We start from the raw sequence: 24,767 nt of genomic DNA on the forward strand, positions 1-24,767 counted from the left end.
TCCAACATGGCTTCTGTTATGTTCTTATAGCTCAGTGAAACTGTACTTCAATGTGAAGCTGTGGGGCAAAAGGCCATTTCTATGTTAGGGACTATTAGGAAAAAAGGATTGAAAACAAAATGGCTGATGTTGGAATACCCTTGTAAAGGTGTGTGCTGAGGCTGCATTTGGAACAACAATATATTGTGGCCTGACTTGAGACCTTAGGTCAAATGAGTCAACCATTAAAGGAAAGTAATACAGTTAACAGTTCTCAAAGAGGATCTTGTAGTGCCTGAAAAGGGCAACTCAAATGATCAGGGAATGAGAAGAAGGGGCTAAGGAGTTTCTCTGTGAGGAAAAGGATATATAGCTTGGAGTTTTTTAGTTTAGAAAAAAAGGCAACTTGGAAGGGGGTGACATGGTAGAGAAATTAGGCATGATGTGGAGAAAGTGAGCTGAGTTATTCCCCCCCCCCCCCCTCCTCTCATAGTACTAGAATTCATGAGCATTTGTTGAAGCCGATGGGCAATAGATTCAGGAAGAAAAATGAAGTTCTTCATTCAAAGCATAATTAACGAGGAATTTACTGCTATAGTTTGTTGTAGAGGGTGCTAGTTTGCTGGCTTTAAAAGGGGATTATGGGGGATAGGCTCGCTCATCATTGGTCATTAGCCATAATGACTACATGGAAATTCCATGTTTAAAAGCAGTAACCATCAAAATAGCATTGAGAGGGATGTCTACAATGAAGCAAAGTTTTGACCTCTGTGTCCTGCTTGGAGACCTTCTGAGGGCATCTTTTTGAGCACAGTGTAGAACAGGAAATGGGGCTAGATGGATCATTCACAGAATCACAGAGTTGGAAGGGGTCATGCAGGCCATCTAGTCCAACTCGCTGCTCAATGCAGGATCAGCCTAGACAGAGCATCTCTGACAAGTGTTTCTTCAGCTGCTGCTTAAACAGCTTCAGCTGTTTCTTCAGCACTGCCAGTGTTGGGGGAGCTCACAACATCCCTAGGTAGCTAGGAATTCCACTGTTGAACAACTCTTACTGTAAAAAAGTTTTTCCTAATATCCAGCTAATACCTTCCTGCCCCTAATTTAAACCCATTATTGTGACTCCTATCCTGTGCTGCCAACAGCACAGCTTCCTGCCCTCCTCTAAGTGACAGCACTTCAAATACTTAGAGAGCAATCATGTCTCCCCTCAGCCTCCTCTTCTCCAGACTGACTTTTCCCAAGGCCCTCACCCTCAGCCTTTCCTCATAGGGCTTGGTCTCCAGGTTCCTGATCATCCTCATTGCTCTCCTCTGCACCCACTCCACATCCTTTTTGAAGTGAGGCCTCCAGAACTGCACACAATACTCTACAATATTTCACACAATACCTAATATTCCTCTGCTCCAGTATGTTAGCTGCCTCTGTCTACCTCAGAGGTCCCCAGCCCTTTTGAACTTGCAGGCACCTTTGAAATTCTGACACAGTGTGGTGAGTGCAACCACAAAATGGATGCTACAGCTTACATTCAGTAACACAGTGAAAATGCTTGTGCTGTGGTGGTGGCTGCTGCTAAAGCAATCTTTTAAAAAATCTCTACCACCAATCAAACCTCCAGTGACCAATTGGAAGCCTTGCTGGGCAAAAGCTTCACTTGACTCTTCCCCATTTCCAAAAACACTTGGCAGGCATAAGAAAAAGTATTGGTGGCCACCAAGGCATCCACAGATACCATGCTGGGGACCCCTGATCTACAGGTATATCTTTTGCCTCTACCATCTTCCTCTTGTTTTCAAATCTATGGCTGCCTGAAGATTTGTCATTTATTTTGTGAAGGAGATGAAGAGGAGATTGTTTTTGTCAGCTATTTACCTGGAGGCAGAGATGGGAGGTTCCTTCTAAAATGCCCCAACTCCAATGAAGGAATCTAGAGACCGACTATAAGTCTGGTGTCTGAGAGAAATGTCTTGCTCACCCAGTTAGCTGGTGCTAATTAAGAAAGCATTCTACAAATATGTCTCTGCTGCATAAATAAGTAGGTAAAGTCAGAGCTGCTCTGAGGTTTTATGATCTAGGCTGTGACCTGCAGTCTATCTAAGATGCTTGGACTGCAGCCTGTTGCACTGGGGATTTCAATGAGCTTAAAATTGGCTTAAATTCAATTACTCTGGCTAGACCTGTTTGTGGATTGTTGCCTTAAGGAGATGGCATAATTCATTGCAGTGACTTGAAGGCCTGAAGAACAAAGAACAATGGAGAAACCAATAACAATTTTTAACTGATATCCAGACCATTCAGAAGAGGGTCATCATGTCATATGGTTATGACAAATATATTCAGAACCAAAAGTACTGGGTGTAGTTAAGTCTTGGAATGAGAGGTTACAGAGGGTTATGAAGGGTCACAGAGGATTATGAAGGGTTACAGAACAAAGGATAACATTTTTAGAAAGGCAGGGGCAACAAAACAAAGCCCAGCAGTCTCCATCCAATGGATGATTGTGCAATAGTAAGGAATTAATACTTGTGTAAGTTCTTGGAAGCTAAACAGGGTCAGCCCTGGTTGGTACTTGGATGGGAGACCACCAAGGAAGTCTAGGGTTGCTATGCAGAGGCAGGCAATGGCAAATCACCTCTGCACATCCGTTGACTTGGAAAACCCTGTAGGGTCGCCATAAGTCTACTGTGACTTGATGGCAAAAAAGAAATGTTTGTGTTTAAGTCTGACACAAACAGTGCAATCCTAAACAGATATACACCTTTCTAAGCTCACTGATTTCAGTAAGTTTAGGTGAATGTACTCTATTAAGAATGGCACTGTTAATGTGGTGTGGGATATTAAACCATTGAGATACATGGAGATTTTTATTTGTATGCATAATGCTTGATGTGGCCCCATCTGTGGATATTTAAATGTGAAATTGGTGCATTGAATAAACCTGACAGATCTTTCTACAAAAGACTCAGGTTTGCAAAAAAATCTGAAATCTTACACACACACACACACACACACACACACACGTGGTTTAAACCCTTCCCCCCTCCAATAATAGAAGCAATGCCTGTAAGAAACAAATGCTCTCTTTTCTGTTGCTAAGTCATCACAACCACTTTGTGGCATTTAGGTCTTGGTTTCTGTCAGTAAAAGGCAGGGGATTATGGCAAGACCCTATCCAAGCTTGTTTTGACCCTTGAGGGAGGACTTAAGAGCCAGGCCCTGCAGCAATCACTGAGCAATTTGCTACCATGTGATCTCAGTCACTTGCCCGTGCTCAGCTTCTTGCTACTGTTCAGCAGTTGCTGTGCCACAAAAACCAGTTTTAGACTAGGATCTTGGAGACCCAGGTTCAAATTCTTGGCCTGCTGTGTGGAAGCTCATGGGGGGGGACCTTGGTCCGGTCACACACTCTCAACCTAACTTCTCCTGCATGGCTGTTGTGAAGATAAAATGATGTGGAATGATGTAAGCAGCTGCTTTGGGTCCCCATTGTGGAAGAAGGTGGGGTATAGCAGAAGTAACAAACAATAAATATAGCATAATATGGGGGGGGGGGGATAAAAAGTAGGTTGGTGGATAGGTAGGAAGAAGTGAAGCAGGCAAGGAAAGTGGAGGAAATATTAGGGTTGCTGTGACTAGGGAAATAGGGAATAATGTAGGGAGGGGGATGAAGCGGACAGTAGTGTGGCCCTCACAGGTTTTTGTGGATACCCCACAAAACAATTGAGCTTGTGCCTGCTGGCTGGCACTATGCATCTGGGCCTGGCAGCCAGCACTGCTCAATTGGATGAGTTTTCCTGGATGCCAGAGGGAGGGAAGGAGGAAAAGCTGAAGGTGGAGGCAGATAAAGGTAAATTGACTGGTGGTTAGGAAGGGCAGAAAGAAGCAAGAAAAAGGGAAAGGTTATTGAGGCTTTCAGGGAAGGGAAAGAGGAAATAGTGAGGGAGGGAAAAATGAGATACCCCCTGTAAATCCTTGCTGGTCGCCCACTTCTATTATCTAAGACAGAAACATATTCAGTGCTGATTTTACTGTACTCACTAATAAAATATTTTTGGATCTTAGCAGCGTGTCTGTATTAATATGTTGGATGAGAAGAATGTGGGCATGTTAAGTGGCAAGTCTTCCTAAGGTTGTAGTTTGCATTGAACATTTGTATTTCACTGCCTTTCCTTAATTTGAGAGTGCAGTATAAATCTTAATGGATTTTTTAAAAAATGTATGGATAAAGAAAACCAAGACTAGTCAGGCTGCAAAAACGATATGCAAAATGGAGTTTTTAATTTTCTAATCTAATAATCTATTATTCTGAATGTGTGGAGAGTGTTACAAATAAAAAAACATAATATTTTATGGAGTTGAGTTCTCTGATGTGTCATGGTGTGTTTTATTCATGATTATTTTGTACAGCCAGGCTTCTTGGACCACCTACAGATTATAATCTGGGGCAGGCACTGGCAACACAGCAAGGGCCTGAATGGTTGCCCCCATGAAGCTGTTCCAAGTTGGGAAATGTAATTAGCAGGAAAAGGTTAAATCCCTCTGTAGTTCTGATCCGAATCGTAAAGAACAAACCCATTGGGAATGCAGACCTTGTATAGTTTTGACTCTCAACTAAAGATATTTTTAGTTTGATGTTGAGTCTTAGAAAGCAGATTTTTTTACACAAAGTATTCTAGTTTATCCGTCTCTCTTCATCAATGACATATTGAACTGTTATTTAGAAAATGTTTATGCTAAGTCAAATAGCAAAAGTCAAGCTAATAAAACCAGTTGGTTAAAAACATGTCAGGTCGTAAAAGCAACATAGAACAAAGATTTCAGGTTTTCACGGCTGGTAACATCATTAGGGTTTGTAGAATCTTTCGGGCTCAAGTGCCGTGTTCTACTGGAGAAAGTTTTTCTTCCAGACGTTTCGTTCTCAGCTGCGGAGAACATCCTCAGTGGCGTTGCAGCCGGAGCAGGCGCTCTGACCTTCTTGGCTGCTGTGCATTGCCCAATTGCCCTTTCACCACACCCCCTCCAGCCTAGAAATAGCAGCTCTCCAGCAGCCCTGGCCCCACTCAATGCACAGGTCAGAGCGCCTGCTCCGGCTGCAACGCCACTGAGGATGTTCTCCGCAGCTGAGAACGAAACGTCTGGAAGAAAAACTTTCTCCAGTAGAACACAGCACTTGAGCCCGAAAGATTCTACAAACCCCAACATAGAACAGTCTGAAACGTTAATAATATAGTCCTTAGGTTCAGAGCAGACTATAAACCAACTAAAAAAGGTGGACCACTTAATTTCTTGGATAAAGAAAAAAAGTTATGGACTGGCACCTAAAGGAAAGCAAAGTAGGCATTTCAAAGCAGGTATTCCGATGGTGGCACCACCACTGAAAAGGTCATACTTTTGGACCAAACTAGACATGAGGTGCAGCCCAATATCAGGGCAATAATAACCCTAGAGCTGTTTCCACCCAGGAAAATGGTGCCGGGGGTGGGGTGGGGGAGGAGAGACCCTTTCTCCCTTATGCCGCCATCCTAAATCCAGCAGTAGATCATCTGCTTTGCACCATATCCCAGGTTCAGTCCATTCATCTTTAGTTAAAAGGGCCAAGCTGGAGGTGATGTGAAAGACTCCTGGAGAGCTATTGCCAGAGGATATAGTACTGAATCACTAGAAGGCAGTTTCATGTGTACCCAGTTTCTGAGACCCATTGTCTTGCTGGATTAGAGCCTGTTGACATATATCAAAGTGGGTTCTTATTTGCATGAGTACAGACTAAGCACAGCCCTTCAGGTAGAAACCATCTTAATGATATGAAAACCTGTAAAGATGTGATTAATTGTGTTGCTTTGGAGCTTGCTGATTCCTCTGCAGTGTGGATTAGTTTGACTTGGGGCCCTACTTGAAGGGTTTTTTCCTCCTTCCTTGATCTGCAAGTTTCACTGCAAAGGCATTTTCCAAAACTGTTTTAAGATGTGATCTGGTACAGCTACAAGGGAAGAGTTAAATCTTCTCTGCCCCACACAGTTTAGTCTTTTAGCATATTACCCAGCATGTGGATGCAAGTACTTTAATATTGCTAGAACAATAGCTACGAGGATTTTACACTGTGCTCTTATATGCAATTAGGTAAAACCCTGTACAATTACCGCGCTGTTTGGTTCACAAAGATTCACTAGTGTATTTCAAATTTCACTGTAAGATAACTTGTCTAGTCTCTTGCTTAAACCCATATCTTCTAACGCTTTGATTACTTTAAAAGATAACTCAATATTTCATGGATCTGTCAGTGGCTAAATGGAATTGTATTTAGAGATAGTGTGCCTGAATAGATGAAGTGTTCTGTTGGTCTGACAAAGGGTGGCCAAACCTACTTAATTTAAGAGCCAGATAGAATAAACATCAGATGTTTGAGAGCCACAAGACAAAAACATCAAATGCTTGAGAGCTGCAAGACAAGAAGGACGTAAAGAAAACAGATTGGGAGGGAGGGAGAAGTGGAAAGAAAGCAACTTTCTCTAAATGCATTCTCCAAGCTACCAGCTGCCTTAGCTTGAAGAAGCAATTTAAAGAGATAAATGCCTTCTCCAAGTCAGCTGACGAGGTTGGTGAGGACTTCGAGAGTCACACAAATGTGTGAAAGAGCCACATGCGGCTCCTGAGCCACAGTTTGGCCACCCCTGGTCATAAGAACATAAGAGAAGCCATGTTGGATCAGGCCAATGGCCCATCCAGTCCAACACTCTGTGTCACACAGAGTCCAAAAAATGCCTCCAAGTGCCATCTGGAGGTTTTCAAGTGAGGCTAGAAGCCCTTCCACTTTGCCCCCCCCCCCCCCCCAAGCACCAAGAATACAGAGCATCATTGCCCCAGATAGTTCCAACAATATGCTGTGGCTAATAGCCACTGACTGACCTCTGCTCCATATTTTTATCCAGTCTCCTCTTGAAGCTGACTATGCTTGTAGCCACCACCTCCTCCTGTGGCAGTGAATTCCACATATTAATCACCCTTTGGGTGAAACAGTACAGCAGTTCTGCAGGGTCTCAGGATGATACCATATCACATTCTCCTTTATCTACCTAACTGGAGATACCAGGAATTATACCTGGGACCTTCTGAATGCGAACTGGGTGTTCTACTTCAAGCCATGGCCCACTCCCTGTACTTCTGAGTACTGTTTGAAGGTGGCAGCAGTGGTGAAGAGCTTCATGCCCTACTTGTGCACTTTTTGGAGGCACTAACTTTGCTGCCATGAGAAACAGAATGTTACACTAAAAGCAGATGCATCATGCTCCAATTTGAACTGCCCAATTTTGTATCGGCACATTTCTGATCAGATGACCACTCCCGAAAGAGAGCAGTCCCGCACTGGTCCTGTATTTGAATGATCAGACATTGCAGACCTGTATTGCTTCTTCATTGTGCTTGAAATAACAAGTTCCAGCAAAACCTGGAGCGGAGAGAGAAGCAAACACGCGCACATATTTGGAGGGGGGGGGGAAGAAGAGATCCCGATTGCCTCTTTCCCTAGGAACCATTAGTTGCATTGCACGTTGCACCCTCAGCTGAAAGCAGCATCCCGAATTCCCTTTTTCTCCCCCCCCCTCCCAACACACGCACACACATACACACACCTCCTGCAGGGGGGAGGAGGGGGGTTGCAATCTCTTTGTCGATAATGGTTGCTCTAGAACTCAATTTGTAGATGGATGGCGAGGGAAAAGGACTTAGGTTCAGACCCCGGGTGGGGGGGGCTATCTTGCTTTCCACGCCTCCTGCAACCCTTCCCCCCTCCCATTATTAGTGTCATTGTTGATGTCAGATCACTTTCCAAGAAAGAAAAGCAGCCCTTTTCAAAACCTTTTTAAAAAGAGAAAGAGTCGAATCCGGATGATGTTCTTTTATTACAGGGTGAGCTGAAGTAAGCAGTTAAACTTTTGGAAGAGAGTGTGTGGGGAAGTCAGAGCATTTCCTGGAGAATGACAATTTCAGTGCGTGTGTTTGGGGAAAAAAAAGCTTGAGGTAGTTGCAATGCATTTTGTGCAGTTGAAAAACAGCTGTTGTGGGAAGGGATCCTCGCGAGGGCAGTGGGGAGAGAAGCCTAGCCAGACGCATTCAAACTGCCGATCAGTAGAGAACTACTTTCAGGGAGAAGTGGGACTTTGACACATGGAAATCCCACATAATGGGGATATTATATTCCAGTTCCTCTAAAAAAGAAAGATTCTGCTCCCATGTAGCCTGTATTGACAGGGAAAATGCAAAGCTCTGCTAAACGATTATGTGGTCATGCGTACGCATGAATTCGTGTGTTAATAATGGTGCTAGAAATGGTCGCAGATGAGCTGTTCAGACAGAAATAACCCGATTGTATGCTGCACCAAGCAGGAAGGACTGGACTTTCTCTGGGGTCAAATTGCGGTGAAATCAACCTGCAGCAGGTCGGGATGACTACGAGTTGCTACCGAGTAACAGATGTGGAAGTCTGAACTTGCTCAGGAAATCAGAATGGGAAACGTGCCTATGTCGGAATTAAAGGAGTGTTTGAATGGACCATTGGTGTGATCCATCATGTAGAAGAGCCACATATGCTCCGTAAGATGGGGAACTTGTGTTTATTAATCAGTGCTTCCCTTGAAGAAGACCTTGAGCCATATCTGCTCTAATATTCTTGGCTTGCATTAACGTCTACCCTAAACATCCTGTGGTTTGCAACTTATTCCTTAAGTCTCCTCTATGTTTAAAGAGGTAGCATTTTCCCTTCTTAACTTTGTGGATGGAGCACTCCTCTTTGCATGCTATGCAAGTTTAGAGAAACCTAAAAACAAAAGGCAAAAGTTCACACTTAAAAATAAGTTTCTTTTTCTCCTGGGCAGCTTTGGTTTTTAGAAACATAAAGGAAATGGTATAAGTTATGAGGGTGCTAAAACCTGCTGAATTCCCACCGAGTAGGTGCCATACTCAATAACACACCAGCTACTTGTTGTGCTGAAATGGGAAGCGAGGGAAATGTCAGATGGCAGATAGTTATAAGCTGGCACTAATTTATAAGAATCCAGGCCCAAACCAAGCAAAGCCTAATGGTGGGTACCATCTTTAATTATATGAAAACCTTTCTCCAAACCAGTTGATCAACCAGCCAGCTGATGTTTTGCACAGCTCTTAGTTTGCCACGGTATAGGGGAAAAAAGACCTCTAGACGATTGAAGGGGAACACAACTGATACCTTATCTAAAATCAGTGATAATCCCACCATCTGTGTCCTAGATTTCAGCCTGTTCATTCTCAAGATCTCAGTAGGTTTTGGTGAGAACCAAGACGCATGCATCTCTGTATCCATGCTTTGATCCACACAGTCCTGTACAGTGTTTCATTTCATGGTCATACTAGAGCGTGACAACGGGATGGAATTTGGTGATTGGTTTTATTGTCCCCTCTTCTCATAATGAGGTTGATAGTTCGATACCTATCAGTCAGACAGCAAAACAAGGCAACTCATAAAGTCTGGGGTTTCTGTATATTAATTTGTAATTAAAGATTACTCCTGTTTCCTGTTAAGGACTGAACTTGCCCCTTGACCTTCAGGAGGAAGGAAGGAACAGAATGTTGAGGATGGTTGGGCATTAAATAGAAAGGAAAAGGGAGAATCAGGGAGGAAGGATATAGAATTGGCCAGACTGAGCTCCTAAGCATCCTGGAGAGAGAAACAGCATTATAGCTGATGCTCACACTTTCAAGTGAAGAATCCTTGGGGAGGATTAATAAGGATCAAAGGAATAACACTTCCTTTGGTCCTAACTCCCAAAGGGGCAAAGAGCCTAACAGCTTAATATGTCCTTCAAACTGAGATGTGGGACTACACTTGGTCAATGCAGATCTGTCTCCAATTCCCCCTACAAATGTTTCATGTAGCATGAGAAGAGGAAGATAAAGTACACTGTCCCCGCATCCCACCATTTAGATTTGGGGTAGATTAACTGCTTCATGTTCAGGAGTCAGCTCTATAGGGCAGTTGCAGCATAACTGTAGACTTTCGAGATGGAATTTAGACTCAGAGTTCAGCACTGGTGCATTGGCAGGGGATGTATCTCAATCAGTTTTCCAGTCAGTCAATCCCAACAGCTGAAATTGGGGGTTACTATTAAAATAATCTACAGTAAAGTTTCATCTGGCTTCATATTGTGAAAATATAATTAGTGGAGGTTTTCTTTGGGGAGGGGAACACTTTATGTTCCCAATTTCAAGAGGAAGATGTGGAGGTTTCTCACAGTTGGATTGTCTTGGTTCTATGCATGTACCCAAATTTCAGGTTTCTGAGCCATGTGGAAGTGTCGTAATAGCTTTGACATCTTCGTCAATGAGTCCATCTTTATTTAGTGTAAGAGACTAAAAACTGACTGTTGGCTGTTGCATGATGCTAATCCCCTGAAGCTTATCTGAAAATAGCTTTGCCTGCCAGTTGGCTGTGGTTGAAAATGGCTGCATGAAATGATGTACCATCATTGCTGTAATGCTGTACCTCCATATCACATGAGGATATTTAACACTGATACCAGTTGCTGCTAGGAAATGTTTAGCTTGTCAGTCTGTGAATCCTTTCCATAGCTATTGGCTGTGCTGCTGAGCTGTCATAGAAGTTCAGAGGAAGAAGAATAGAGGTGGAGGGCATGGACCAGCTAAAGAACAAAACCTTGATGATCTCCTTACTTTCTCCCATCACATGAAATATTCTTGGTTTAAAATATATTTGCATTGCACCTGTATTCCAGTAGACCATGAGTGGCCCTAAATCCTCTGCTTTTTGGCGGTTGTTGGGTGATATCAGTTAGAACAGGGGTGTCAAACTCATTTGTTAGGAAGGCCGGATCTGACACAAATGGGACTTTGTGAAGCCGAGCCATGCATGTCATAAACTGTAATGCCAGGTAGTGGATACAGAGAAACACAGTTAAACATATTTTATTTTACTTAAAATAACAAGCATGATTAAAAGTCTTGAAATGTTTTGTTTAAAATCGAAAGGTTGGGGAACAGTGGGATTTGGCAATGTAATTTTAAAAATAAAACATCAAGAAAAAGCACAAAGATTACAGCAGAAACTAAAAATATAAGCCAAAAATATAAAATGCTCTGGGCTTTGGAAAACATGAAATAGTTGGGCATTGCAAGTGTCTCCCCCTGCCCCCAGGTCTACTCAGATTGGCAATGGCTCTTCAGTGTAATATCTCCCTTTGGCTGTGGGTTCCCAGGTTAGAGTACTCACTAGGTCAGCTCCATTAAGCAGAGACAAGCTGGCTCAAAGCATCAACCCTTTATTTGCAAGGACACAACTCTGGAATTATGAGCTTCAGCTGGCTATAGGAATGCTGAAAGTAAAACTGATCTCCACTCTATTGAAACACATTGCAGCACAGACAAAGTTATAAGGAAAATGTGGAATGAATTTTCCATTAAAGTCTTTGGGCCCTATCTGTCTGGGCACAGAGACCTTAATGGAAAATCCATTCCATGTTTTCTTTGCAGCTTTGCTTCCTGCTGCAGCCAGCAAAGACAAGGTAGAAAGAGCAGAGAACTTTGTCAATCTCAGAGCTTCAAAGGGCTAGGACAGGAGGGGGAGGAGGGGGGGGGGAAGAGCCCCATGGGCCTGATTAAAGCCCTGAGTTAGAAATATTAGTGTCAGTGGGGAATTCCTGTACACTGTTAATGGATTTGGTATTTTTTCAGTGTTGGCTTGCATACACCACAGTATTGCATGCAATACCATGTGTCTTGATTGTGTGATCCACCTGGAATCTCAGTGAGAAAAGTAGAGCATAAATGAAATATATAATGAACACACATGAAGCTGCCTTATACTGAATCAGTCCATTGGCCCATCAAAGTCAGTTTTGTCTACTCAGGCTGGCTGCTGCTCTACAGGGTCTCAAGTAATAGTCTTTCACATCGTCTACTGCTTGTTTGTTAGAGCTAGAGATGCCAGAGATTGAATTTACTGTTCAGTTTATGCATATTGGGTTTTTTTTATTCCATATATTAGTTTAAGGGCAAGTGGTGTCTTTTGTTTTCCTCTTTCTGTCTTTTACATATTCTGTAAATTGGATTTTACATATTCTCTAAGTTGGATTCCAAGTGGGGCCTGGAGATCTCCTGGAATTTCAGCTGATCTCCTGACTACACAGGTGTATCCCCTGGAGAAAATGGTTACTTTCAGGGTGGACTCTATGGCGTTGTAATCCTCTGAGGCCACTCCACTCCCCAAACCCCAACCTCTCCCAGACTCCATTCCCAAATCTCCAGGAATTTCCCAGCCTAGAGCTGGCAACCCTATCTGTAAGTGTACAAAAGCCTTGCCTTTTTATATAGGTCTCATGATTTTGTCCACATAACAAAGAGAGCAATTAGCCAGAACGAAATTGTGTAGAAAATCTACAGCCCTTTCTGTCTGAGGTTGATTTACTGCCTGCTGGTTGAATGATGAGTAAGTTGCTAAAATAAATAAACCTTACAACAGTGTTAATCTCGGAAGCTTAACATATTTCAAGAATTATGTCATGTCATTTCTGTAGGGTTGGGTAACTTTGTGTGCTGCTGATTGAAGATTGTTCTAACCATAATGAAAAAGTGATTCTCTTTTTAGTCCACTCACCATCAATATTCTAGGCTGTTCAAATGTCATTAGGAGATTTAGGAGTTAATAAATATACATGCTCGGGGCTAAAAGGAGCTGTGTGCGGAATGAGAGATGTATTTTAGCCTACTGTCATCAGGAGCTCCGTCAGTGTCTGAAATGGTGGGATTTACTAGCTTTGGAGTTTGGTGTTTGTTTCAGTGTTAATGCCATGAGGATAGATGTGATTGTCCTGTGCTTTCAAAAGTGCAGAGATAGTATCAGTGTTCACGTTTGTGTATCCTGACTGGGGAGGGACAGCTTGCATTGTACTGGTATACCTGTGCTATAGGATTATTGGATGTCAAGTAATTCAAAAAAGGCAAAAGTCTGGTCCCCCTTTCAGAGACTTTGGAATCTGAATTCAGTCACGTGGGGGACGGGGGAAGCTACAAAAAGTGGGAAGTGTAAGAAGAGAGAGTTGTAAACAGGTGAAACTGTTTGCTATAATTCCCATTTTGGAAAAATTCCACCCAGATTTTAATTTTCTACACATTTTGAATCCATTAATACTTGTTTCCCATGTGGCGGTGGGGACTGCAAACATTGAAATTCTGGAAGAAATCAAAATATATTCAGTATTTTGCTATGACTCCTAAACTTATTTTAGTGCTTTAGGAACATAATGTTTTTCATTATCAAATGTCAAATTTTGGTCAAACAAAATTTCAAATAGACCCAGTGCTAGAGAGAGTGCTGCAAATTGGTACACCTGTAATTACACATATACCTTAGCTTTTACCTTCCAAAACACAGGGAAACAATTAATGTTGAAATAGAAAACCTAAATTTTATAGCCAATACAAGAAGATTTATTTCTTGCAGGTCAGAATGGTTTCACGCTGCCACAGCATTACCAGCAGATTTGGTTACTGAATTTAACTGAACATTGACTTCAGTAGTGTGTTATTGTTACTCACAGTGGATTGGAGCCAGATAGCTGTTTCATTCACCAAGTTCTCATCATATGACTCTTGCACATGTAGGTCCCGTGATCCCTAACATAGCCTTTTATGGTGGTCAGTGGATACTCCTCCTGTTTAATCAGTAGTTGGGTTCAATCCAGTATGTCATATTCTTGTCAATATGTTGTATGTATCTGCAGTATTCACAGACGTTACAGCACCTTTGTCTAATGCTTTTGGTTGTACTTCACAGTTGTCTTTGTACTACACAGTTCTTAGAAATAATCTTGAATTATAAATTAAAACCATGTTTTAGAAGAAAGCATTTCACTCTTCTGAGAAAAGACATTTCAAAGCAATTTTTTCAGTGTTTCCCAACATTTCCAGTGTTTTTCATTGGAATAACTGGGAGGGGGGGGCTTTTCTCTGGAGGGATAAAAATGGTGTTTTCCCATGGAGTGGTGGGAGAACAGACAGTTCTAGATCTGTCTCTTAAAGTAAAAGGGTATGGAACAGGCTTGCCAGACCTCCATCCTCAGTGGGCACTTCCCTGCTGGGGATAACAGCAGTGTCCCAGCTCACTGATATAACTCCCTGTGTGTCCAGAAGTCACATCAGAGTGATGCCAGGGACGCTGTGGCTTTTTTTTTTGTTTTTTTGGCAAAACTGTATTGTTTATACATAGAGTTTTGCCCAAATGCCAGTTTCCCCAGCACCACCTGGCAATGTACTGATGTCACTTCTGGACACATTGAAGTGATGCTAGTGCATCACCAGTGATGCCATTTCATTGCTGGCAAGGCCCCTCTGCCACTGCAAGTCTCCTTAGTACTGAATTCTGGCTGCATGAGCCATTTGTGTCCCTGTAGCTAAGATGACCCATAAGATTTTGCTGCAAGAGGTTTTGTCTATGTTGCAAAACAGTTTCCCTTTTGAATTAATCTGTGGATTTAATGAGATGATTGATTGCTTATGTTGGACCAGTGACAGTTCAGCAACAGTTGCTAAAACAACAAGGTATCTTAATGACCAGTTTGAAACTCTGTACAGATCCTCAAGCTTAGTGTAAGTCCACATTTGCTACTATAGCAGTCAAGCCAGCTAAATGCATTAGTACCTGAGACAATGAAGACGGCATGGTAGCCTGAGAAGCATTATCAGATCCAGAAGCATGACTTAGTACAGTGATTCTTAAAACTGTATGCCAGTGCATGCTTTTGTGCCTTGAGAGAATGTCTTGTGTCTCAAGAAGTCAATTTAAATAATATGCAAAGGTTATTGTGTGCCTTAAATACCTACCAAGAAAGGGCACTGCCAAGTGCATTTCAGTGTGATCGACTTTTCTGCCTGTGCCTCCTTCCAACTGAGAGCCAGTTTGGTGTAGTGGTTAAGTTTGCGGACTCTTATCTGGGAGAACTGGGTTTGATTCCCCACTCCTCCACTTGCAGCTGCTGGAATGGCCTTGGGTTAGCCATAGCGTCGCAGGAGTCATCCTTGAAAGGGCAGCTTCTGTGAGAACCCTCTCAACCGCACCCACCTCACAGGGTGTCTGTTGTGGGGGGAGAAGATATAGGAGATTGTAAGCCACTTAGAGTCTCTGATTCAGAGAGAAAGGCGGGGTATAAATCTGCAGTCATCTTCTTCTTCTTCTGGCTGCTGCTAGGATTAGGGAATGGTGCTACATGTTTGTATCACATGTCACCAGAGTGTTCAGTCATACCTGATGCAGGTATCCATCCTCAGAGGAGACTTCCTATTACTTCTGTGCTTTATGAATGGTTGCTCTTAGCAGATCTTCTTTCAGTGAGATGGCATGCCCAGGATGTAGCATAAGCACAGAGGATGTGAGTAAACGGGGTCCCCCCTGGTTTTGCACTTTGTGTGTGTGTGTGTGTGTGTCCCAGTACAACATGTTCCTGGTTTTAACTGAAAAGTTTTTTGACTAGCCAGTAGGGTTGACAAATTTTCAAAATGGCCAACAACGTCGCTTCTGGGAATACCTAGAAGTGCTGCCACCCCCACCCCCAAGAATTGCCTGAAATGCTGTAGTAAAACCACAAAGGTTTTGGTAATTCTTTGAGAGGACCAGTGTTACATCCAGGTTTCTACCTGAAGTGATGTCATTCCTCTCTAGGAATTGTCAAAATCTCTGTGGTTTACCATAAAATTTCAGCAAATTCCTAGCTGAAGTGATATCATGCCATTGGCTAATGGCCACCCCCTGCCCCACATTCCCCCATCCATGGTCTCCCACTAGTTGCCACATCTGGCAGCCCTACTATCCAGAGTTTGGGAAATACTGCTCTAGATTCTTATGATGTCTATTTAAAATGATAGACCTGTTAAAAGTAACAGATGTGTAACATTCTGAGTCTGGGAAACACCATAGCCACGATGTGTGAAAATGTGGCTGCTAGGTGGCAGTTGAGGTGGTTGTTAACAGGAGGAGGTGATGAGTAGAAAGGCTAGGTGTGTTTGGGGGAGGGGGGAGTCAGAAGTGGCAAGAAGAGAGAAAATGAGGGGAAACCAGATTTCCCTCTCCCTGTGAGTCCTCACCGATCTGTTTGTGTGTAAGTACTATGTACACTGATGTTGCTTTACAAATAACTGAGGCTTTCAGTCTGAAATGCCTACTAATTTCTTAAATTATTTGGCTTCCTTAATTCTCCATGAAGCTGAGAACTAGGATACCGTTATATTGTGTGTATGCTTCCTTCATAAATTTTGTGCAGGGAAGAGCTGTGGCTTGTTGGTAGATATCTTCTTGGCATGCAGAAGGTCCCAGATTCAATCCCCAGCAACTTCACTTAAAAGGACCTGGCACTGAGTGATGTGAAAGCCCTCTGCCTGAGACCCTGACAAGCCACTTTCAATCTCAGCAGACAGTACTAACTTTGACGGACCAAGGGTCTGATTCAGTGTAAGGCTGCTTTATGTGTGCATGTGTTCAAATGAATGCTCATCCATTTCTAACCCTTTCTGTCTTTGCCTTACAGATCACCTACTTTAGCCTGTGGTATTACAACAAGCAAAACCAGCGCCGATGGATAGACCTGGATAAACCTCTGAAAAAGCAACTGGACAAATATGCATTGGAGCCAACCGTATATTTTGGTGTGGTGTTTTACGTGCCTTCTGTCTCTCAGCTGCAGCAGGAGATTACCAGGTAAGCAGCAGAAGGACGATGGTAATGTTCTGAAAGCACCAGCAAAACACTTCATAATGGGCTTTAATGTTACTTTGAGCTGTGAGAGGAACAACACAGCCAAGTCACTATGCCTTTGCATTACTTTTTCCTTCTTTTTCTAATGCCCTGAATTCACTGTGTCCTGGGTTGGAATTAATACATGTAGTTAAATAACACTTTTGTAACCAGCAAGATATTCCATAAAGATCTGAAATTGCTGCAGCGATAGAATAAAATTCATCTTACAGTGTACCCCTGAACTAATGGACACGTCTAGGCAGTTAACCATTGCAGACTGTGAAAGATTCAACTGGCCATGGAGATAGCAAAAAAGTAAACAGGTTGGACAAGCGGGCAGGGATTAGTAGGATCTTGAGGACAAAGGAACAGGGAGACTCCAGAACAAGAGATAATACAGTTAGGCTGATTGGAAGTTGGAATTTATCAGTAATACCTTCTGCTAGTCCTGAGGAGAGGGGCAGCAGAAGGATTTTGGAAAGAAAAAAAAAAGCCCGTTTGCTGCATGTTTTGAGAACTTTGTGTGTGGAAACAGCATTTGGGATTGGGGCTACTGCTATATTCTAGTGGGTGTGGGTGCTTCACCTTCTGTTATTAACTTACATAGTATCATCAGTTTACATGGCAATCTTGCAAGGATGTTGATCTCATTTGTTATGAGGGCCAGATCTGACATAAATGGGACTTTGTGGGGATGTGTCATGTATTTCATAAAATGTAATGCTAGGGTAGCGGAGATATAAACTTTATAGACAACCATAATTAAAGATATTTTTTTTAAACTTAAGAGAAAACATGCTTAAAACATCAGCACTCTTGCAATATTTTGTTTATTTAATAGTCTCTGATAACTGACAACTCTTGCTCTGAGGAGCCTCGGCCAATAGAAGGAAGAGAGGATTGGCTTAGTAGTTCTGCTGTGTGATTCTGATTGAGAGAGCCTGACAAAACAGGCTCCCCCCTTTTTTCCCCAAGGGAGGAGCCTCAGCCATTAGAGAAAACAGAGGCTTTGCTCCATAGCTCCTGTGTCATTGAGCAAGCCTGGCAAAGCAAGCTGTGATGCAGAAGGAAGCAAGAGAGAGGGAGAACGAAGCAGATGACAGCCAGTTGCTCGGGGGCCTGATCTGGCCCTTGGGCTGCATGTTTGACACCCCTGATCTACAGATTAACAAACAAAAAGACGGATCTCTCAGAAGTTTAGAATCTTGTTTGATGAGGGTGGGAGCATAGGTGTGATATATTCATAGGCTGCAGGAAAATGTCTGTGTTATCCTGAAACAACAGTAGAGGCAAAACCAGCACAATTTCTTTTTTTCCCCCTTTCTTCTCATAGATACCAGTATTACCTGCAATTGAAGAAAGATATCTTGGAAGGAAACATTCCTTGCACATTTGAGCAAGCAATTCATCTGGCTGGCCTAGCTGTTCAGGGTAAGATTCTGCGTTGTAATCATGTTCACCTAATTTTAGGATTGGGAAAACTGTATAATTTGCATTCACACTTTGTGTTCCAGGACTAGGCAGTGAGAGGCCCATGGGCTATGTCTGTCTTCATCCTCTGAAGAAGCGTTTCAGCTTTTTCTGTGGAAGAACCTGGGGTTAAATAAGTTTGGGGGCTTGCAAAGGTTTTTTTCCTCCAGCCCGCTGCTCCTATTTTATGTCTACTAGCCCCTCAGCTGGAGAAGAAACCTTGACAGACTAGAGAAACCTATAAGCCTCTGGTTCCCTACCCTGCTGTAAATATTTCCCATTTTTGAAAATGCCTCAGAATTCGTATCCTGTCCTTTCTTCGGAATCTCATAGCATTTTAGCATTCCAGCAATTCTCTCAGTAAGCTGTACTGGGAGAGATCTTGCCCATGGCTTACCTAGAGGCTTAATAGATTATCAGTATTTTGAATCTGGGTTTCTAGTACCAAAATCACCCCTCTGGCTAGAGCACTAGACTGACTTTCTTGCGGTTCATTCACCCAGGTTTGGAAATATGAGAGGACTTGATTATGATGGTGTGTGTGTTTGTCTTCTGAAGATTCTGCCTAGAGTAATGGTGACTTTATGGTTCTAGTTACAGAGGACTGCTGAGAATGGCTGCTATTGACTTACTGAAGGTTTGCCTGTAGGATAAGAAGGGTTCATAATCACAGTTTACTGATCCATGCAGTTATATTGTCAAATGGATCTTGAAGCTGTCTCCTACAGTTTCTGGAGTCCCTTGTGTCCTAATATCCCAGACTGTTTTGAACTTGGTGGCCATATGTTCCTGTGCTAGGTCCTATAGCCAAGCCTTTAGATCAGGGGTGTCAAACGTGTGCCCCAGGGACTGAATCAGGCCCCTGAAGGGCTCCAGCTGTAATCTGCTTCCTTCATCCTTCTCTATTGCTTCCTTCTGCATCAGATCTTGCTTTGTCAGGCTTGCTCAATTGCACAGGAGTTACAGAGCAAAGCCTCTGTTTTCTCTATTGGCTGAGGCTTCTCCCTTGGAGAGGAAGGGAGGAGGGAGAGCTTGCTTTGCCAGCCTCTCTCAATTGCACAGCAGAGCTCCTGAGCCAAGCCTCTTTTCCTTCTGTTGGCTGAGGCTCCTCCCCATCATGGTCCCCTGGGGAAGGAAGGAAAGAGCCAGAGCTTCCTTTGCCCAGTTCCCTAGATCCCATGGGAGAAATACAAAGAAAACACCTTTAAAACCAAAGAGTGCTAATGTTTTAAGCATGTTTTAAGTTTTTTAAAAAAATCTTTAGTTGTGTTTTGTGTCCTTTATAAAGTTTATATCTCTGCTACTTAATCTTAAATAGGTACACACATGGCCTGGCTTGACATGGTCCAGCCCAACAAGGTCTCATTTCTGTCAGACCCAGCCCTCATAACAAATGAGTTTGATACCCCTGCTTTAGATTGTGCAGGTTTTGGGCTGCTCATAGAAATGAGTAGGTTAAGTAGAGCAGGGGTGGGGAACCTTTTTTCTGCCAAGGGCCATATGGATATTTATAACATCATTCGTGGGTCTTAAAAAATTACCAACTTAAAAAAAAACAGTGCTCCACCGAGGGAGAATGATCCAGGCCAGCAAAATTAATGCAAATAATTATTTTTCTATTTGGAGTCATGTGAGGAGAGCCTAATCTGGCGCGCGCGCGCACACACACACACACGGCCCACCACCCTAGGCAAATATATAGATCCAGGGGTTTTTTTTTTAGAAAAAGCCCAGCAGGAACTCAGTAGCATATTAGACCACATCCCCTAAATATCAGGCAGTAGGTAATGCAAATGTCCCACTCTGAAGAGCCATGGCCAGTCTGAGTGGATGATACTTGACTAAAGGTCTGATTCAGTTTAAAACAGCTCCATGTATGACGTAACTCACCTGCTTGGGTCAGCTCTGAGCAGAATACCAGTATGTTGCTTTCAGTTTAGTAGCTTTTGGTGTGGACATTTTGTGTCTGATTGCTCAGCAGCAATGCTGAGTGGGAGATGTGGGGCTTGTAGAGTGCTCCAAGCTTCTGGTCCATTTTATTTTGCTGCCTGGCTTTACTTGATAAGAATGATAATCTCGTGTGCTGAGAAAGACCTGCCAAGAATGTTGTTTGCCAATGAGATCTAAACCAATGAATAGAAATAGCTTGTTTATGTAACAACATTCTTTCATATTTTTATTTAGTTCTGGCTGGCTCTTTCATAGCACTCATTGAATAAATACTTGTTTTAATTGCTGTTGTACATTTTAGGAAGTGTAAAATATCTTGGCGTTTGCCTACTTGCTGGAATTTTTCTATAATCCTGTTTCTAGATGGGTTCTCCCCCCCTTCTTTTAGCTTCTGCGATTCTTAATCATACTGAGGGAGCAGTCTGTTAAGTGAGGAATTTGCATGCACATATTAACAGTACAATGGATAGTCTGTGCAGGGGGGGAAATAAGTCTTGCAACACACTCTATATCTAGGCTCACTCAGCAGGTAACAATGCAAAGCTCAGCAGAATGCTGTACAATTTTATTTAAGAGTACAATCCTAAACAGAATTACACCTTTCTAAAATCCATTACCTCCATGATCCTGGAAATATGTAACCCTGTTTAGGATTGCCCTGTTAATTCACTGTATTTCCCCACATTTCCCCCATGGATTAAACCTGAGCAAAGACCCGCCAGAACAGGTAGGCATTATGAATGGTGCTCAAACTTGGATTTTGACAAATTACTGTGGGAAATGAATTCTGCAACTATGGGACATTAAAATTATAGCCATTGCAATGTTTGATAATGACACTGACTTGGCAAGGAAGGGGTGTTCTTGCATGCGTTCATGGACCAATGCTGAGTTATATTACATTACATTGACCATCTGTTGGGTCCAGCCTGTTCTTTTCAAGGGTATAAGAGCATCTGATGATAAAAATGTTTTTTGGCTTGACACAGAGTATCCACAAGTATTCCCTATATATCTGGATTGGAGACAAGATATCTCAAGATAAAGGACATAACCCCAGGGTTGAGAAATACTGGGAGGTTCTGGTAATGGAGCTTGGGGAGTGGAGGAACCTCAGCAGGATATATTGCCATAGAATCCACCCTCCAAAGTAACCAGTTTCTCCAGGAGGGCTGATCTTGTTAATCTGGAGATCAGTTGTAATAGTGGGAGATCTCCAGGTGCTACCTGGAGGTTGACAACCCCTACATAACATCAAATCTAGTTTGATTAGCTTGACGTCTATACCTGGAAAAGTTTTAGAACAAATCATCAAACAGTTGGTGCTGGAACATTTAGAAAGAATGAATGTGATTACTAAGAGCCAGCATGGTTTTCTCAAGAACAAATCATATCAGACTAACCTGATCTCTTTTTTTGAGAAAGTGACTACCTTGCTGGATCAGGGGAATGCTGTAGACATCATTTATCTTGATTTCAGTAAGGCTTTTGATAAGGTTCCACATACTATCCTTGTTGACAAGTTGGTAAAATGTGGTTTGGATCCTGTTACCGTTAGGAGGATCTGTAACTGGTTGACAGATCGCACCCAAAGAGTGCTTGTGAATGGTTCCTCATCCTCTTGGAGAGGAGTGACAAGTGGAGTGCCTCAGGGATCTGTCCTGGGACCTGTTTTGTTCAACATCTTTATCAATTATTTGGATGAAGGAATAAAGGGAATGCTTATTAAATTTGCAGATGATATGAAATTGGGAGGGGATGTAAACACAGAAGACAGAAACAGGATACAGAATGACCTTGACAGGCTGGAAAACTGGGCTAAAATCAATAAAATGAATTTTAACGGATATAAATGTAAAGTTCTGCATTTAGGTAGGAAAAATCCAATGCATGGTTATAGGATGGGGGAGACTTGTCTTAGCAGTAGTATGTGCAAAAAGGATCTAGGGGTCTTAGTGGATCATATGCTGAACATGAGTCAACAGTGTGATGCGGTGCCTAAAAAGGCAAATGCAATTTTGGGCTGTATCAACAGAAGTATAGTGTCCAGATCACGTGATGTGATGGTATCACTTTACTCTGCTCTGGTAAAACCTCACCTGGAGTATTGTGTTCAGTTTTGGGCACCACAATTTAAGAAGAATATAGACAAGCTAGAACGAGTCCAGAGGAGGGTGATGAAGATGGTGAGGGGTCTGGAGACCAAGTCCTATGAGGAAAGTTTGAAGGAGCTGAGGATGTTTATCCTGGAGAGGAGACAGCTGAGAGGTGATATGATCACCATCTTCAAGTACTTGAAGGGCTGTCATCTAGAGGATGGTGTGGAATTGTTTTCTGTGGCCTTGGAAGGTAGGACCAGAACCAATGGGTTGAAATTAAATCAAAAGAGTTTCCGACTTAACATTAGGAAGAACTTCCTGAACGTTAGAGCAATTCCTCAGGGGAACAGGCTTCCTCAGGAGGTGGTGGGCTCTCCTTTCTTGGAGGTTTTTAAACAGAGACTAGATGGTCATCTGACAGCAATGAAGATCCTGTGAATTTAGGGGGGAGGTGTTTATGAGTTTCCTGCATTGTTCAGGGGGTTGGACTAGATGGCCCTGCGGGTCCCTTCCAACTCTATGATTCTATGATCCCAAGACTTCGAGTTTGAAAAAATAAGCCCATCTTCCTTTGTACCTTGTAAACCATTGTTAGCAGAGTGTGATAAGTGGTATATTCAGTGAAAAGAAGAAGACTAGATTTATACCTTGCCCTTTTCTCTCTATCAGAGTTTCAGAGTGGCTTACAATCTCCTTTATCTTCTTCCCCCTCAACAGACATCCTGTGAGGTAGGTGGGGCTGAGAGAGCTCTCCCAGAAGCTGCCCTTTCAAGGACAAATCTGCAAGAGCTATGGCTAACACAAGGCTATTCCAGCAGCTGCAAGTGGAGGAGTGGGGAAGCAAAGGGAAAGTTATTTTGAATTACTGCAAAAATATTTAATATGGTAGCCCTCACAAGTGGGAAGAAAGGCAGAATCCCTTGACACACAATGGTTGCTGCCGTGTAAACCAGTCCTTTGGCAGATATATCCTCTTGCATTCCTTTGTTGTTTTGTAGGGTAAGTGCTTTCTCTTTAGAGACGAGACCTCAGGAAACTTTTGATCAGGAGAGCTTTGCACAGATTATGAATGCACTTTTACTCGTGATTCATATTATTAGCCCTCATTATTATCAAGATATTTTTAAAAGTCTGATTGTTATAAATGCTTAATTCCAGCCTTTGTTCTTACTTTTTTAGCTGATTTTGGAGATTATGACCAGTATGAATCACAAGAGTTCTTACAGAGATTTGCCTTGTTTCCTGTGGTAAGAATTGTTTCATTTATTTCCCCAATTGCTGAAAGGAAGGGAAGCTCATTGGACTATTGCTATGACACAAAAAATTTGCATGTCTGTTATATTATTTCTTATATATTAATATAGAGATATTAGTTACTAGAGATGTGAAGGTCAAAGGGGAAAAAATGGAAAAATTTTGGCAGGGGTGGGGCGTTCAGAGGTCGTTTTTCCATTTTAAAAATGACAAATTGGGAAATATTTCCAATGGAAAATTAAGGGAGCGGTAAACAAACAAACAAACCCTGTAAGGGTTCTCCCTTATGTACTCAACAAGGTTCAGTTCTGATGGAAAAGGATCAAATCATGACAAGGCAGGGGTGGGCAGTGCTGTCCTAAGCAGAGTCACAACATTCAAGTACTTGAAGGGCTGTCATCTAGAGGATGGTGTGGAATTGTTTTCTGTGGCCCCAGAAGGCAGGACCAGAACCAATGGGTTGAAATTAAATCAAAAGAGTTTCCAACTCAACGTCAGGAAGAAATTCCTGACCGTTAGAGCGATTGCTCAGTGGAACAGGCTTCCTCAGGAGGTGGTGGGCTCTCCTTCCTTGGAGGTTTTTAAACAGAGGCTAGATGGCCATCTGACAGCAATGAAGATCCTGTGAATTTAGGGGGAGATATTTGTGAATTTCCTTCATTGTGTGAGGGGTTGGACTAGATGGCCCTGCGGGTCCCTTCCAGCTCTATGATTCTGTGATTCTTCTTTAGGGTTGGTTGCAAGATGAGAAAATTCTGGAAGAAGCAACCCAGAAAGTGGCCTTACTCCATCAGAAATACAGGTAATGGTTCTTCCTTTGCAAAGTGAACATTGGTGTGTTGCTGCTTCTTTTCTTATCCAATAAAGAATTGGATTGAGACAAGGCTGACACAAATATAACACTGGTTCTTTGTTTAGCAGATCTGGATATAGTCTCTGAACATTCCCTCCCCTGTTTAACCATGTCACCCCATTCTTCTGCGCTGAAATTAATAATGGTTAACTTAAGACTAAAACAGGTTTCCCAGGCCTAGAAACCCACTCCAACTGGTTCCCCCCCCCCCCCTCAGACCATGGTTGAAGGGAAACCATGGTTTGCTTTAACCACACTTGCCAACCAACTGTACAACCATGGTGAGGTAGGGAACACATGTTGAGGAAGCTGGAACCTGACTGCTTAGTCATGGTTCCAGGGATCCATTCATTTTAGTTGGTGCTGGCTCTATGTCAGAAGACAGCAACTACTT

General features: G+C 42.6%; 1 protein-coding gene across 6 annotated transcripts in view; it reads left to right on the forward strand.

The window, feature by feature from the left end:
- Positions 1-24,767, forward strand: part of PTPN21 (protein tyrosine phosphatase non-receptor type 21) — a 69,699-nt gene that overhangs the window by 12,710 nt on the left and 32,222 nt on the right. For all 6 annotated transcript variants that reach the window (XM_060263047.1, XM_060263048.1, XM_060263049.1 and 3 more), the window contains exons 3-6: positions 16,539-16,708; positions 18,081-18,178; positions 23,446-23,513; positions 24,252-24,322. In XM_060263047.1, coding sequence (XP_060119030.1) covers positions 16,539-16,708; positions 18,081-18,178; positions 23,446-23,513; positions 24,252-24,322 — 407 coding nt within the window. The remainder of the gene's footprint in view (positions 1-16,538; positions 16,709-18,080; positions 18,179-23,445; positions 23,514-24,251; positions 24,323-24,767) is intronic.

The sequence above is a fragment of the Heteronotia binoei genome, chromosome 21, assembly GCF_032191835.1.
Source record: "Heteronotia binoei isolate CCM8104 ecotype False Entrance Well chromosome 21, APGP_CSIRO_Hbin_v1, whole genome shotgun sequence".
Taxonomy (NCBI): domain Eukaryota; kingdom Metazoa; phylum Chordata; class Lepidosauria; order Squamata; family Gekkonidae; genus Heteronotia; species Heteronotia binoei.